A 16,430-nucleotide genomic window follows, 5' to 3' on the forward strand; every position below is an offset into this window, starting at 1 on the left:
ACGCCAATGAGCAACGATAAAGCTAGCTAGCAAAACTTGGTGGCCTGCCTTCACATCTCCTTTTTTTTTGGGAGGTCTCTCTCTCCAGATATAAAACAGCTGGAGGGGGGCCCAAAGGGGCCTGCCTTTTCTTCCTGCCACGACACGAGAGAGAGAGAACGATTTCCACCCAGATTGATTAACAACGCAGCGAGAAGCTATTAACAAGGATTCTTCCATTTAGGTCGTATATGTTTGAATCCAATAGTGCTATAGCAGCTGAAAAGGGTACTAATTACAATTAGTAGCTAAAAGGCTACTCCAATTTGTTCTGGCCTGTTTGGATCCAGAAGCTAAAGCAAACTAACTAAAGTTCAGTTCCTCCTTATTAGCTAAAAAATGATACGTTTTTACCACTTTCAGCTATTTCTATTCGGACCTTTGTTAACTCCTAAAGTGACTAGATTTTATATCCCTTTTTTGTTTAGCTCTTGGATTCATACATGCCCTTAAATCGAAGACGTTTTAGGCTTTTGTTCGGTTATTATTCCTGCACCACACGGACTGGATGGGATTTGAAAATTTTAGTAGAGATTTTGACTTTCTATGCATTTAACACCGGTAACGGGTCCAAATCGTCACGGTAGTTAACAATTCATGCAACACACGAGGTAGCACTAGCAAATTAAATTAGGTGAAATGATATCACACCTCACTGCACTCCCTAAAAAAACCCCCCAAAGCGGTTTGCAATAATACAGTAGTAATCTATATATGATAGGTACAAACGGTATGCAGTATATAGTGTGTGTAAGTATGTTCTACTAGCTAGAGCTACTACCACGCTGTCTGCTTACACATACACAGGCGCTTACGTACGTACGTACTGCACACCTGGAGCGAGCGAGCTCGATCGATCGATCTCAGCTCACTTTGGAGTTTGGACGGCGGCGGCGGACATACACCAGCAGCAGCTCCTGATGTACATCCGGCCATGCAATGGATATGCATACATATGTTTCCGATCCTAGGGCTAGCTAGCTTATTCGCGCACGTACGTACGTACGTACACGTACGCGCGAGCGAGCGTGCAATACGTACGTGCGGCGGCCATGCATGCACGCACTACGGGAGCACGACGCACTAGCGGCCCCGGGCGCGGGTGGGGTGCGCACGTATGCATGCATGCTGGTCGAGTGGTTAGTGGTGCGCGCGGTATGCAATGCGTGCATGCATGCATGCACACGCCATATGGATGTGTATCGGGGCCCTGTTGTTGTTGGTCGGGAGCTAGACGTTGTTGTTCATGGTCAAGTCCGCGTGCAGCGCCGACACGGACCGTGCGAGGCTCCACAGGTCGCCGTCCACGGCGGCGGCGGCGGCGGCGCTAGGCTCGACGTCGAAGAACGCGGCCATGTTCTTGGACGCGTCGTTGGAGAGGCCGTTGAGGTGGTCGTAGGCGGCGAGGCGGTCCAGCGCGTCGTCGTCGTCGTCCCAGCCGGCGGCGGCGGCGGCGCCGTACTCGCGCGCTCCTGGTGGTGGTGGGCTTGGCGGCAGGCCGGCGTGCTCGAGGGGCGGGAGCTTCATGAACTTCCCGTAGTAGAAGCCGGCGGCGGCCCTAGTAGTAGGCGCTGCGGCAAGGTGGTGGTGCAGATGGTCCAGCTGCTCCAGCAGCGCCGGCTTGGTGTCCGGCGCGGGCGCCTGCCTGCCGCCGCCCATGTACTGCTGCAGGATGTGGTCCAGCGCGTCGTCGTCGCTGCTGGCGGAGTGGTGCGTGTGCATCATCAGCAACGACGCCTGCGCCTGCTGCTGCTTGTCGTTAACGTTGGCGTGCACGTGGTCGCTGATGACGGTCACCGACGAGCACTGGCTCGGGCTGCTCTCGTCCATGTGCGCTGCCGCCGCCGCCGTATGGGACGCCGCGTGGTCGTCTCCTGCTGCCTGCTGCTTCACGCCGCTGCTCTGGCCGTGGTGCACGAGGTTCTTCTTCTTGAACACCCTGCAGATCACCCACCCCTCCTGCTCCTGCGCCGCTTGGTCTCCCGCCGCGCCACGGATCGTCTGCACGTCGACCATGCATGCATGACCAATTCATCAGCAACATGGTAAATCTGATTTATTTATTTATAGGGTCAAATAAATATAGGTTGGGAGAATTCTGAAACAGCCAAAGCTGGATGGTCCATTTTCTGCAAAAAAGGAGTGAGCTAGCTAGCTCGAGCTGCAATCTAATTTAATCTAATCTAATCTAATCCCGGTGGTACCACTACCACTATCACACGACCTAAATAAATGAAGCAGCAGATAGATAGCCTGGAATCATCATTCACATGCAAGATAGATATCGGGCGCATATCAGACGGAGAGCCAGCTCAAAAGCTGCCGGCCGGCCCTGCCTCTCGTACGTGGGAGGGTTGACCTCCGGAAAAGAAGAAAAGAAAGATACTACCACGTACGCAGGCAGAATATACAGTACAGGCACTTGTCTGTCGTATGCGGTTTGTCGACGCGCGCAGCTAGAGCTAGCTAGTGCGTGTCGTCGCTGGAACTGGACCAGCAGGCCATGCCATGCATGCATATCTCATCGTCATCATTCATGCATGCACGTACCGCGTGGATGGATATGGACTATTCTCGTTAGGGATGAAAACGGTCGGAAACGGTATTTATTCGGTAATCAGTTTTTTGGTCGTTTTTCTTTGATTACGAATAAATAGGATATATAATGCAGTATACAAATTTATATTCTTGTTTATAACATTGAGCTTGTAAAGATTCATAAAAGTTAATCCTCAAATTCATCATATATTTTCTCAAATGATTGATATAAAATTCGGTATGGATTCGAAAACAAATTCGGTAATATTTTCAACTTTTTTTGCTGTAAGGAGCAAATAATACATAAAACAATTTATGTAATATTTTATTCTTATTTGTAATAAAGTGCTTGAGAACATAACACAAGATCACTATCAAATTTTATACATATCTATTTTAAAATATTTAATTTGTCCTAACAGCTCAGATTATCACTTTCATCCCTAATTCTCGTACACACGCTTGTTTGTCGTGACCGTTCGTTAGAGATAGAGGGGGCGTTTGGGAGGGCTCCTCGCCAGCTCCAGTACCGGCTCCTCGCTGAAGCCATCCCAAACGCCATCTCCTAAACCAGCTCTTGCACAGGAGCAGGAGCCAAAATACGGCTGAGAGCCAGAGCCAAAAATTTTGGCTCTGTGCGCGGCTCTGCGTACACAAACCTGGCTGCTTCCATGGACGCACGGCCTGCCTTTGGTTGGCGCCCCATCCTTGGCTGCTGCCCAGGCTAGCTGCGACACTAGGCGCCCAGGTGACCGGCGCAGGTCACGGTACTGCCTTGGCAGCCGCCCAAGCAGCAGCACATGGCGCGTTGGGGCTGTTCGAGGCCTAGCTGCTGCCCACGGCACGACGCACGGTCTGTCCATGGCTGGCACTCGGTTCTTGGCCGGCGCAATAGAGAAGCACGGTAGAGAGCACGGTGAGCACGGTAGAGAGCACGGTTTTGCCAAACAATTTGCAAAAAGTACAGGCTCCTGCGAAGAAGCTAATTCTTTAGAGGAGCCGGAGCTAGAGCCATTTTTAGAGGAGCCGAAGCCCTCCCAAACGGGCCCAGAGTAGAGCACTGGAGGAGCAGGGCAGCCGTCGCCGTAGGTAGCAGGAGGCAGATCAGCAGATGGTGCAGGTCAGCGGGTGCAGGTGGTGGTACAGCAGCAATCGATCCGTTTCTGTACGTACGAGTCGTCGTCCCACTCCCTACACACGTACTCCTCATATATATGTCCCCGGCCGGGCAGGTCTCCCGGCGGCGTGCTGTGGTGGTACGGGTACGATACGGTACGGTACGGCGCCGTGTGTAGTTCGTTGGCTTGCCTGACCGTACGTCGCCGGCGGGCCAGGCTGCGTACGTAGTGGCCAGGGCCGCGCCTGCCAACGCGCCCCAACCCAACCACCCCCCGAGGACAGGCTGCAGCACGAACCTACCCAAGCAACCTGCTTGGCCTCGTCCGTCCCCAGCCCAGCCGGGGCCCCCTCCTTTAATTTCCTTTCCTGTGGTGACGACGACGAGACGACAGCGAGTGGTCGAAAGCAGCACTACTCCCACAGCTCGCTCGCGGGACATGCTGCCTGCCCCGGCCCCGGCCATTTCCAACAACCAATGAGCTCGCGCGCCATGGATCGCGACCGGCCTCGGCTATACCAATAGTGTCACGCACACACACTATAGCTACTAGTCGTCGTCGTCGTGGCGGTGGTCATCGTCCTCTCTCTCTCTCTCTAACCAGTCTAGCTACTAGCTCCGTAGCTACTACGCGTACGATCGAGAAGAAATAAGAAGCCTGCTTCTTAGCCATTCGTGTTCCTCGTGGCCGTCGCCCTCGCCGTCGTCGTCACTTGAACGAACAGTTGCATGCAAGTACGTGCGTACGTACACTCGTACAGGGACTAGCTAGCTAGCTAGCTAACTCCAAGACAGTACTAATACAAAACAAAGAGAGTATGTAGCAGTGGACAGTGGTACGTACTGCGGTAGTAGTAGAAGAAGGCGCCTGCGGCGGCGAGGTGTAGTAGGGAGGATGTTCGGCGGCGGGGAGCAGCAGGTGGTGCGCGGCGCCGGCGCCGGCGTCGACGGGCGCCTCGAGGCGGTACTCGTGCATGATCCAGTCGGACTTCTGCCCGTGCGGGGCGCGGCCCTTGTAGAAGACGAGCGTCTTGCGCATGCCGATGCGGCGGGCGCCCGGCGAGGCGTAGATGGCCTTGTCGCGGCCGGTGGCCTTCCAGAACCCGGCGGCGGTGGCGCGGTTGGTGCGCGTCCCCGTCGGGTACTTCTTGTCCTTGTGGCTGAAGAAGTACCAGTCGTTCTGGGGGCCCGAACCGATGCGGCACTTCTCTGCATCGGTCACCGGCTCGACGATCAGGATCGGCCATATATGCATCGGGGAGGGCAGACGGACGGCAGAGGCATGTATGCATGGCCGCATAGACATGTATGCAGCAAGCAAGCGCGTGCGTGCGTAACAGCGTAGTACTACCTTGGATGTCCCATGGCTCCAGCTTGTTCAGGTCGACGTCGCGGATGACGTCCAGGTCGATGCGCTCCGACGCCACCTTCTTCTTCAGGTAGTAGGTCAGCAGCTCCTCCTCCGTCGGGTGGAAACGGAACCCCGGCGGCACCACCGACTGCCCGTTCACCGAGATGCTCATGATCGGTCTCCTAGCTAGAGCTAGCTATAGGGAACTAAGGAAGAAGAAGGGTCTGTCTGTCTGTATGCAGTATAAGATCAGTACGAGGATTCAGACGTCGAATACCGCCATTATTTGGTCGTCTATCGAAGATGGAAGGAGGGGGAGGTAGCAGTCGTAGGCAAAGGGAATGAATGATCGGTGATGGGATTGTATTGAGCCGGTGCCGGAGCCGGAGCCGGTGACGAGGGAAGCCGGGTACAAGGAAACAAGCTACAATGGAGGTGGTTATATATAGCTCCCCTGACACCGCCTAGTGGGATTAGTTTCGCTAGGGTAGGGAAGTGCCACCAACCATGAGAGAGAGAGAGCGCGCGCAACCAAAGCTATGTGGACCCCTGACCGGGCAAGAGAGGGAGACGGAGGAGGGAGAGGTCGCGAGGCCCGGCCGCGCGCGCGCGGCAGCGAGCGCGGAAGAGGAGCAGAGAAAGGCGAGCGGCCGCCATCGGCAGCCGTGACGCACGACCTTAAAAATCTCTGCGAAAAAGCACCGCCGGGCCCGGCTGGCCGGCCGGGGTGAAATCGATCAGGCATGTCGGGCGCACAAAACCACCGCGGCAACGCAACCACCACACACTGTTGCTGCAGCAGCTAGCAGCAGTAAGAGCTGTTAGGATGTGTCCTCTACACTAGCCGGTTAACATTAACCGGGGTAGGGTTAATCCTAACCGTCTAACCGCGCCTCTGGTCGGGGGGCTATCCAATGTTGCGGAATCTCAGATCCCGATGGGATAACGGGGATCTGAGACATAGTCACAGCGATTCCAGTCACTTCGAGCGCCTAGGTGATCGGTTCCTCTCAAAGTGTTGATTAGGGTTTGTGGTCGAGCGATTAGCGTTAGCTAAACCCGTCGGCCCCCTTAATCTATTTATATGGCGTCGTGTGACCGGGAGCTGCAACCAACGGTTAGGATAGCCCCCCGGTCAGGGGCGCGGTTAGACGGTTAGGATTAACCCTACCCCGGTTACTGTTAACCGGCTAGTGTAGAGGACACATCCTAACAATCTCCCCTTTGTTCTCTACATATCTCACACTCAAACTTTTATTAATTCCGTCCTTTAACAAGTTTACACATAGAGACCAATGCGTGACAATGATCTATTAAGTATCACCGCACTCATTGACTACAACATGCTCCCCTGCTTCAGAACGAAAGATTTTACTAGGTTGCAATCTATAGCCCCTATGATTCTAGATCATAGGTACTCCCTTAATCCCATGCCGGCTGCGTGCTTACTAAACACGCTGGGTGGAAGACCTTTTGTGAGCGGATCCGCAAGCATCTGATGGGTTCTTATATGCTCAACTTGAATGGTGTGATCCAGAATCTTCTCCTTAACAATATAACACTTAATGTCAATGTACTTGGCAGAGCCACTTGACTTATTGTTATGGGAGAAAAATACCGCTGGCTCGTTGTCGCAGTAAATTCTCAGTGGTCGCTCTATGCTATCAACCACTCTTAATCCGGGTACGAATTTCTTTATCCATATCGCCTGTCCAGTTGCCTCATACGTAGCTACAAACTCAGCGTGCATTGTCGACGATGCTCTCGCTGTCTGTTTGCAGCTCTTCCAAGAAATAGCTCCCCCAGAGAGCATAAAGACATACCCTGAAGTGGACTTCAGTGTATCTCTACACCCTCCCCAGTCGGCATCTGCATAGCCAACTATTTGTAGGGAATTAGATCTTCTGTACGTAAGCATGAGACCTTTAGTACCTTGAAGGTACCTTAGAGCCTTCTTGACTGCTTTCCAGTGTTCTATGCCTGGATTCTTCTGATAGTGTCCAAGCATCCCGGTGGTAAAAGCTAAGTCAGGGCGAGTACATACTTGAGCATACATAATGCTACCGATAGCTGAAGCATATGGTACTGACTTCATCTTGTTTTTCTCATACTGATTCTTGGGACACTGATATTCCCCAAACTTATCACCCTTGACTATTGGACCAGGCGAGGCATTACACTTGTGCATATTATACCTCTTTAGTACATTTTCTATATATGACTTCTGTGAGAGTCCTAATACTCCCTTTTGTCTGTCTCTGTGAATTTCTATTCCAAGAACATAGGAGGCTTCTCCCATGTCTTTCATATCAAAATTCGAGGAAAGAAACCCTTTTGTTTCCGCTAGTAGATCCTTATCACTACTAGCTAAGAGTATGTCATCGACATACAGAACAAGGAAGATATACTTTCCTTTTCTAAATTTTGCATAAATGCAATTGTCTTCCTTGTTTTCCTCGAAACCAAACTTTCTTATAGTCTGATCAAACTTGATGTACCACTGTCTGGAGGCCTGTTTTAATCCATAAATGGACCTCCTCAAGTGACATCCCATGTGTTCTTTACCGCTCACAACAAAACCCTTTGGTTGTGCCATGAACACATTTTCTTCTAACTCTCCATTTAGGAATGCTGTCTTTACATCCATCTGATGGAGCTCTAGATCAAAATGAGCAACTAGTGCCATTATGATCCTGAATGAATCTTTTGTTGAGATAGGTGAGAAGGTTTCATGGTAGTCAATGCCTTCTCTCTGTGTGAACCCTTTGGCCACAAGTCTAGCCTTATATCTTTCTATGTTCCCTCTGGAGTCACGCTTTGTCTTGTAGACCCATTTACAGCCTACTGTTTTGGCTCCATGGGGAATGACTTCTAAGTCCCAAACTTTGTTCATTCTCATGGATTCTAATTCATCTTCCATGGCTGATAACCATTTGGATGAATTTGCACTTCTCATAGCAGCTTCATATGTAGTGGGATCACCTTCTGTATCAATGTCCTCACTCATATGAATCTCATCACATTCTATGTTTTCTGCTGCATAGACTTCATAGTCATCAGGAATCGCAGATTTTCTGAGTCTCTGTGACCTCCTGAGACTTGGTTCTGGTTCTGGTTCAGATTCTTCCTGGGGCTCCTGCAATGGTGCGTCACTTGGCGCAACACTATCATCATCTTCTGAACTGTCCTTTGCAACTGGCTCAGGGCCAATATGCGCAGAAGGTGAAGCTACTTGCTCTGTAGTAGTTGCACTAGATGATGCCACATTTGCAACAGGGGTTTCACCCACAGTCGGTGTGACTGTTGGTGGAACCACAGTGGGTATCGAGAAGTATGGTTCTTCAACCATCGGAAACGGGACATACATCCTCTTTTCCTGAAGGTCAACTTCTCTGAGTACCTTACTCCCCTTGATCATGTCATCCTCTAAGAAAATGGCATGTCTGGTTTCTATGAACTTGGTTTGTCTGTTAGGGCAGTAGAATCTATAACCCTTCGATCTGTCAGGGTAGCCAATAAAATGGCAGCTAGTGGTTCTTTCATCTAGCTTTCCCTGTCCAGGATTAAATATTCTAGCTTCTGCTGGACAACCCCATATATGGAAGTAGTTGAGCGTGGGTTTTCTGCCAGTCCACAACTCATATGGAGTTCTAGCCACTGATTTACTAGGAACTCTGTTGAGTATATGCATAGCGGTTTTTAAAGCCTCCATCCATAGACCCAATGGCAGGTTAGAGTAACTTAGCATACTCCTTACCATATCCATTAGCGTTCTGTTACGCCTTTCGGCAACCCCATTCTGTTGTGGTTCGCCAGGTGTTGAATATTGAGCAACAATACCGTTTTCTCTTAGGAACCTCGCGAAAGGTCCTGGGACCTGGCCATACTCGGTATGGCGCCCATAGTACTCCCCCCACGATCTGATCGTACAATCTTTATCTTCAAATCGTGTTGATTCTCTACTTCAGCCTTGAACTGTTTAAACTTGTCTAAAGCTTCTGATCTTTCCTTAATAGGATAAATATAACCGTAGCGAGAGTAGTCATCTGTGAAGATTATGAACGAATTAAACCCATCTACTGTCCTAACTGGAAAAGGACCACAGATATCTGTATGAATAATTTCTAACACTCTCGTACTATGCTTAGCATCTTTCTTAATCTGCTTCGCGAATTTACCCTTAATGCAATCTCTGCATTGCTCTAAGTCTGTGAAGTCTAGGGGATGGAGAATCTGTTCCTTAACAAGACTTTCTATTCTCCCCCTCGAAATGTGGCCTAAACGATAGTGCCATAATTTTGATGAGGTTTCTCCATCACTTCGTTTTCTTTTCCTGCCACTGCTGGCTGGATCGTTTTCTGGCGTATCTAATACATTAATAACATCACTTTGCGAAAGTAAATAAAGCATATCTCATCGGATGGCGAGACCAACATCTTTATTATCAAACTGAATGACACACTGTCTATCACCAAAATGGCAATGAATGTGCTGATCATCTAATCTAGAAACCGAAATAAGGTTCCTTCGCAAAGAAGGTACATAAAGTACGTCTCTCAACAACAGTACAAAACCATTATGTAATTTAAGATGTAGATCTCCAATGGCCTCGGCTGCTGCTTCAACTCCATTTGCCACTCTAATTGTTCTTCGGCCCTTTGGGAGCCTTTAGCTTGTACGGAGTTCCTGTAGAGAGTTTGCAACATGAACAGTTGCACCTGAGTCAATCCACCAAGAATAACTGGGATATTCTAAGTATAAAGACTCATTTACAAAAGTAACTTGGTCCTTACCACTCTCTAGTAGATACTGCAGGAATTCAGGGCACTTTCTCTTGTAATGACCTGTCTTCTTGCAATAGAGGCATGTATCAGGGGGAACTGAAAAACTGCCTCCTTGTCTTGGCTGATTATTGTTGCTCAAGGAAGCCTGGTTATTCTGTTTACCTTGCTTCTTGAACTTTTTCTTTGAGTTCTTGTTCTGTCTGGGGATATTGCCTTTGATGAGGTTGACTGAGTCTCCAGTCTGCTTTAACCTCTCTTCCTCCTGGACACACTGTGCCAAGAGTTGGTCTATATTCCACTTATCAGTGACACTGGTGTTGTACTGTATGTGAAAAGTCTCAAACTCCTTAGGCAGAGACTTCATTATCATAAACACTACAAATTCCTCGTGTAAAGGAGACCCGAGGTACTTGTTTATCTTAGCTACGATGGATATCATTTTCTAAATGAATGGTCTGACACCATTTCCATCGTATTTTGCATTGACAAATTCTGTCATTAGAGAGCAAGCATAAGCCTTAGAAGACCCTTGGTGATGAGAGGCTACCCTCTCAAGGTATTCTTTGGCAGTCTCGCACTCTGGTATGGAACTCTTAAGAGGCTCCTTGATGCTCCTCTTAAGAATAATCATACATTTGTCATTTGATCTCTCCCACTTGACCTTGTCGATGCTGTATTGCATCCACCTGTGGTCATAGTTGGGAGTGCCCACTGTGGGCTCAACTGGTTTATCAAACCTCAGTGCGTAATCTATCTCACCCACTGTGGTTATCATGTCTATATCCTCCCGCCAAGAATGGTAATTACTACCATCTAGCGGTTTCATCTGAGCAATCTGGCTAATCAGCATGGCGGTATGAGCACCTTTGCAAAATTAAAATAGAAAATATTTAGGACATCTAAAATAAATACTGAATATTGAATCATAGAACATGCATGAATTAAATATTCAACGTTGGTCAAATAATAACCATGTCATATCTATGAAAATTTCTTATCACAAAAATTCTAAACCATCGTTGGATGATCTAGAAAACATAAACTTGTATTAAATTGTGGTAACAATATCCAACGTTGGTTAAAATATTCAATCATCACAAAATTTCTGAATTCTATGCAATTTAAACAATAATTAATTCACGTTGGTTTCATAATAAACTGGAAAAATTGCATAAAATATAAATAAAAGTACCAAAGTACGCAGCGGAATAAAAATAGTCCATAAATATCTCTGAAATTTTCTATAACTGGAAAAATATAATTCTGAATTTTCTGCACTGTTTTTCTAATTTCTTTTGTGTTTCTAATTTCTGGAAATAGAAAATAAAATTCCAGAAAAATTGAAGCCATTTCGGCCCTGGTCAGCCTTGCGGCCCAATTCGCCGCTGGCGGCCCAGCCGAGTAGTGGCCGCGCGCCCAGGCCTAATCAACACTTTGAGAGGAACCGATCACCTAGGTGCTCGAAGTGACTGGAATCGCTGTGACTATGTCTCAGATCCCCGTTATCCCATCGGGATCTGAGATTCCCCCTGCAGGCAACATTGGAGGAGCTGATCCACCGCCGATCAATGACGGGAACCAATCTCCTCGACACCAGCAGGGAGATCGACAAGAAGGAGGAGGCGGGTCTTCGCTGCAAGACGCCGCCGCAATGATGGCTAGGAACAACAACGACGGTATGTATACATGTACTCTCAGTAGAATAGATCTACTCATCATCGAGATATTTTAGATACGGATTGGTATTCTAGGGACTTAGGAAACGATCCTAAGCACCAGAAATTCTAACAAGAGCAACTCCAGTAGTTCTCTAAAAGACTTTCTAAATCAATAATTTAGGTAGTTAACTTGAAAACTATTCTCCAACAGTTCTCTAAATGAACTTTCTAAATTTAATAATTTGTCATCTAACCTCATTTTCTCTCTACATTTGGCAACCATTTAACAACTCCCTAAACAAAAATGTTGACTGCATTATATAGTTTTTGTGACTTATCTTTTATGTGGATAAATACAAAACAAAATTACAACCTATATTTAGAGAACTATTGAAGAACTTACATTTTTTTACTCTAAAAGCCATTTAGCAACTTCTTAAATTTGTGATTTAGAGAGCTAAAATTTACATAACTATTGGAGTTGCTCTAACAACATCATCCATATATACCCCCACTGTTGCCATTGGCCTACTAGCTGCTGTTCGGGCTATTTCAACTTTCATGGAGCCATCGATTAAAAAACACATAAAATATAATATATGTATTTATCTAAAGTTTGAGAATTATAATAATATAAAAACATACCATCTATAAGTCTTAAATTAAATAAATTAATCAATATACACCTGCATATATACAAGTGCACCATGCATATACTCTACTGTATAATAGTACATCCATAACCTATTATTGATTATCCAATCTATTTTAAATTAAAGTGACAGAGAGTCATAGTAATCCTAAGTTTACAGTGTCTAGATCTAGCAATAATCAACCAATTGTAAAGTACTGCAAGACACCGTCATGTAAAAATAATAAATATTTAAGGCTAACAATTTGTGGCTCATTATTGGCCTCACATGCTAGCTCGTGAGCTAGCTTGTTAACTATACGAGTTGATATGCTATATTAGCTCATCGAAAAGTATGACATGGGCCCTGTCGAACCACTCAGGAGTCAAGTCGAGTGAGATTGATATCAATATGTGAAATTTTCGTCCACCCATACTACTTGTTGATTTGTTATAATCCTACTGATATTATTTGAATGGTGTTGTCACTCATGCGCCATATGGTTGAGGCGTTCTGCCAACAGCTGTTCTGCCTCCGTTAGTCCCGCAAAACAAAATAAACAGTTCATACACAGGTTTATAAGCCACGTTCCATCTCTCTCGGTGAGCAACATATGATACACAGCTATGCTTATAAACCATGTTCCGTCACTTTCAATAGCCGGTGTGCCACTAATGAAACAAATGCTATACCAGTGCGCGTGTGCTAGGGGTTCGTGCGGCCCAGCGTGTGGACCAAAGGCCCATCGTTGGCCCAGCGGCGCACCTCACTGTTGTACATTGCCCATCTCCGCGAAATGGCCGGGAGATCCGCACCCACCTTGCCTCCGCTCAACAACCGCACACCCACTCCGCATCCCAATCCACTAGCTCCGGCCTCGCCCCCTCACCCGCGTGTTCCCCTCACCCGCCTCGTTCGCCCCTACCGCACCATCAACGTGCCTCCCCGCCTCCCTTGTCCTCCCCATGCCCGCCACTCCCTTGTCCTCCAGCACATAATGGAGGGAGCAGCAGCTGTGGAGACGGCGGCAGCGGCCAACGGAAAGACGTGCTGCCACACCGCCAAGGGGCCCGGGTACGCCACGCCGCTGGAGGCCATGGAGAAGGGCCCCAGGGAGAAGCTCGTCTATGTCACCTGCGTCTACAACGGTGCGTGCTTCCTCTGCCTCACCATGCCTGTAGGACTGTAGCCAGGAGGATCCTGCTGCGGACATATGGGGACGTGCGCGTAGATCTTGGATGATTAGTCAGGAGCTCATCAGCGAGCAATTCAATTCGTAACGTTTATTTAGTACAGGATAGGTGGGGTGAAATTGGAAAGCGACCCTTTTATATAATTTAGCCAAGCCTGCACCGGACAAGAATTGTTCCCCGCATGGATCCCCAATGGTTTTGGAACTCGATTAAATAGGGCTTTCTCCATGTCGTTTACAGATGATACTTTCTGTTTCCATAGTTTAAGACTTTACAGGGGTTCACATGGTTTCTACTTTCCACTCCGGGGAACGCCTACACACAAACCATGTGAACACTGCAGAGATTAGATGTTCGCCTTGTTGTGATTTTTGTATTCATGGGTGCAGTGGGTTACACATGAATTATGCAGGCACCGGAATTAACAAACTGGATTACCTTGCGACGGTGGATTTGGATCCCAGCTCTCCTACATACTCCCAGGTGATCCACAGGCTCCCGGTCATCCACATCGGCGACAAGCTGCATCACTCGGGCTGGAACTCCTGCAGCTCCTGCCACGGCGACCCATCGGCCAAGCGCCGCTTCCTGATCCTGCCTTCGTTGCTGTGAGTACTGCATCAAATAAACGGAGATGATCAGATGAATATATCAGCTGTCTTACTCGACTGCTGACCTCAGGACTGAGAATCTGTGGTGCCGCTTCAATGGCTATTTGCAGGTCAGGCCGTGTGTATGTCGTCGACACAGCGACAGACCCAAGGACGCCATCCTTGCATAAGGTGGTTGAGTCCGAGGACATTGCTGAGAATATTGGGCTTGGGTTCCCTCACACGTCTCATTGCCTTGCGTCTGGCGACATTATGATTTCTTGCCTTGGGGACAAGGAGGGGAATGCAGCTGGCAATGGCTTCCTGCTGTTGGATTCAGAGTTTAATGTCAAAGGACGGTAAGTTCTTACCGTTTAGGCCCATCAGTGTTGAAGTGTAACATGTTACTATGCCCAATTGCAAAGCATAGCATGTTACTGTTGAATCACATCATGCTGTTATACACTTTGCCATGTCACAGTAACATAAGAGCACACGATCCAGACTTGTATGATGGGTGTGATTCATGTAATGTGCTCTAAAATAGCTGCAGAGTTTAGTACGATTATCTTTAGTCCTGAGATTATCTTTACATAGTAGTATTTTCAACAGGTAAATTTGGTACGATTGTAAGAAGGCAAGAATAACTTTTTACTCCATTTCAGTTTCTTCGAATCAGTTGAGGACATTCAAGCTTCTGAGTAGGTTGAGCTAGACTGCTACAAAGTTGGTGCATTTGATTCTTGAAAGTGGGTCCTAGATACAAATACTCACTAGCATATTCCTTTATGTGATGTACCATAAATATGTATTTGAACATATATAGATGCTATCATTCACCGTCCATACACAGTTTATTATGATTTTGCAGAGACATTTAAAGAATTGAAAACCAAAATTAATACTAAGTTTCTTATCACCGGACTTCTGGTGACAAGTTAGTAATATCTAGCTATCATGCCGCGCAAAGAAGACGGGCAGTATGCCCCGCTCCGACATGCCTAGCAACTGGTATGAGTCGCTGCTCATCTCCGCCACGAACATGCCCATGTTTTACATCTGGTGGCTTCAGTTTTTTACCCTGATATTGTGCTAGCTTTGGTACGATTCTTTCATGATATGGTTAACTACAAGTTCTACTACTGCTAGATTTGTATGACTGCGTGATATCCAAATTAATACTTTTGTATTATTCCCGTGACAAATTTAAAGTTTTCTAAGAGTTTTAACTCATGGATTTGATGATGAAGCGTTGGCAGTTGGAGCTCCAGGCCTCTCTGAGATGGCAACCGAGCAATAGCTGACTGTCTTCGATGCGACATTGCAGTTGGTACGATAGACTAAAATAACAGGTAAATTTGAAGGTTTGAATTTGCCTAAATATGTCAAAACTTCTTTTTATTTACAAAAACGTATCAACAAAAATCACGAGAATTTGAGAACATGGTGCTTTTGCTTTTATCCTATGTTTTCCTGTTAGGTCTATTTAAGTCAGACCATTTTGGTGGCCGATTAGGCACTTATGGCTTAGCTGAATACTAAATGGAAGGAGAGGGGAATTCCTAGGTTAGTTTTTTTATCATTTACATAATTTCCTTTCCATTTGTATTTAGAGGGTCAAATAGACTTTTTCCAATATCTAAGGAGCGCACACATTTATATGAGAATTACGCATGGGGCTTATTTTGGTCATGGATCCAATGCTGCTCTTTGTTTTATACTACTGGAGCAGAGCTCATGTGCCTTACCGCAAGGTAATTAAATTAGAGATGCATGGTAAACTGTCAAGTGTGTGTTTTTACTGCAAGTGCATGGAGAGCATTAATCAAAGAGCAACACCAAGTAATCTTTCACTATTTTCTTTGTTGTAACATTACTACTCATTACTAGCATGATGCCAACCTTTTGATGCAATTAACATGTCCATGATTGAATACTTTGCATGTGTGACAGTGGGGTTCATGTCATCAGTTGCTTGGACAATTATATCATGAGAGTGATTGATGAGTCTTTGCCCTTGCAAGGTCGGCTATCTCCCTATACTACTATAATTCACCTATTGTCCTTTTTTTGTAGCACTAGACATTATGAAACTCTAGCACATCACATGAAGGCCATTACATGCCAAACTTTGAATTTGTAGCTAATCTGTGACTGTTACATGCCAAACTCTAGCACATCACATGAACTCTAGCACTAGACATTTCTTTTCTCGCTGCTGCCTCTTTGGAATTTGTAGCTTTGGTCAATGCTATCTCAACTCTGTTCCTATATAACATGTATCTTTCCGTGTGAAGGGAATCCATGTTTTATGCACAGTAGCTTTCCGTGTGAAGGAAAATAGTTTGCCTTTCCGTGTGAAGGGAATCCATGTTTTATGCATCGTCACATATATTCAAATTTTGAATGCCAATTGCCAACGTATCGAAGGATTTTTGTCACTTTGGTTCGGTATTTCAATTTATGAGAAAGTTGAGGATCGAGTTACTCATTGTGTAGTTTAAGCCCCGCCAGTTTAACCGGTACAC

General features: G+C 46.8%; 2 protein-coding genes across 2 annotated transcripts; one reads left to right on the forward strand and one right to left on the reverse strand.

Moving 5' to 3' along the window:
• Positions 1 to 652: 652 nt before the first annotated feature.
• On the reverse strand, positions 653 to 5,398 carry LOC100280927 (uncharacterized). Its single transcript, NM_001367150.1, has 3 exons — positions 5,046 to 5,398; positions 4,539 to 4,903; positions 653 to 2,040 (listed from the first exon to the last, which is right to left on the reverse strand). The coding sequence occupies exons 1-3, from the start codon at positions 5,215 to 5,217 to the stop codon at positions 1,270 to 1,272; spliced, it is 1,308 nt and encodes a 435-aa protein (NP_001354079.1). The 5' UTR covers positions 5,218 to 5,398; the 3' UTR covers positions 653 to 1,269.
• A 7,517-nt stretch (positions 5,399 to 12,915) lies between these two features.
• LOC103639836 (selenium-binding protein 2) lies at positions 12,916 to 14,292 on the forward strand. The gene is made up of 3 exons (XM_035962816.1): positions 12,916 to 13,304; positions 13,702 to 13,920; positions 14,034 to 14,292. Exons 1-3 carry the CDS (start codon positions 12,916 to 12,918, stop codon positions 14,263 to 14,265), a joined length of 840 nt encoding a protein of 279 aa, XP_035818709.1. The 3' UTR covers positions 14,266 to 14,292.
• Positions 14,293 to 16,430: the final 2,138 nt, after the last annotated feature.

This window comes from Zea mays, chromosome 9, assembly GCF_902167145.1.
Source record: "Zea mays cultivar B73 chromosome 9, Zm-B73-REFERENCE-NAM-5.0, whole genome shotgun sequence".
NCBI lineage: Eukaryota > Viridiplantae > Streptophyta > Magnoliopsida > Poales > Poaceae > Zea > Zea mays.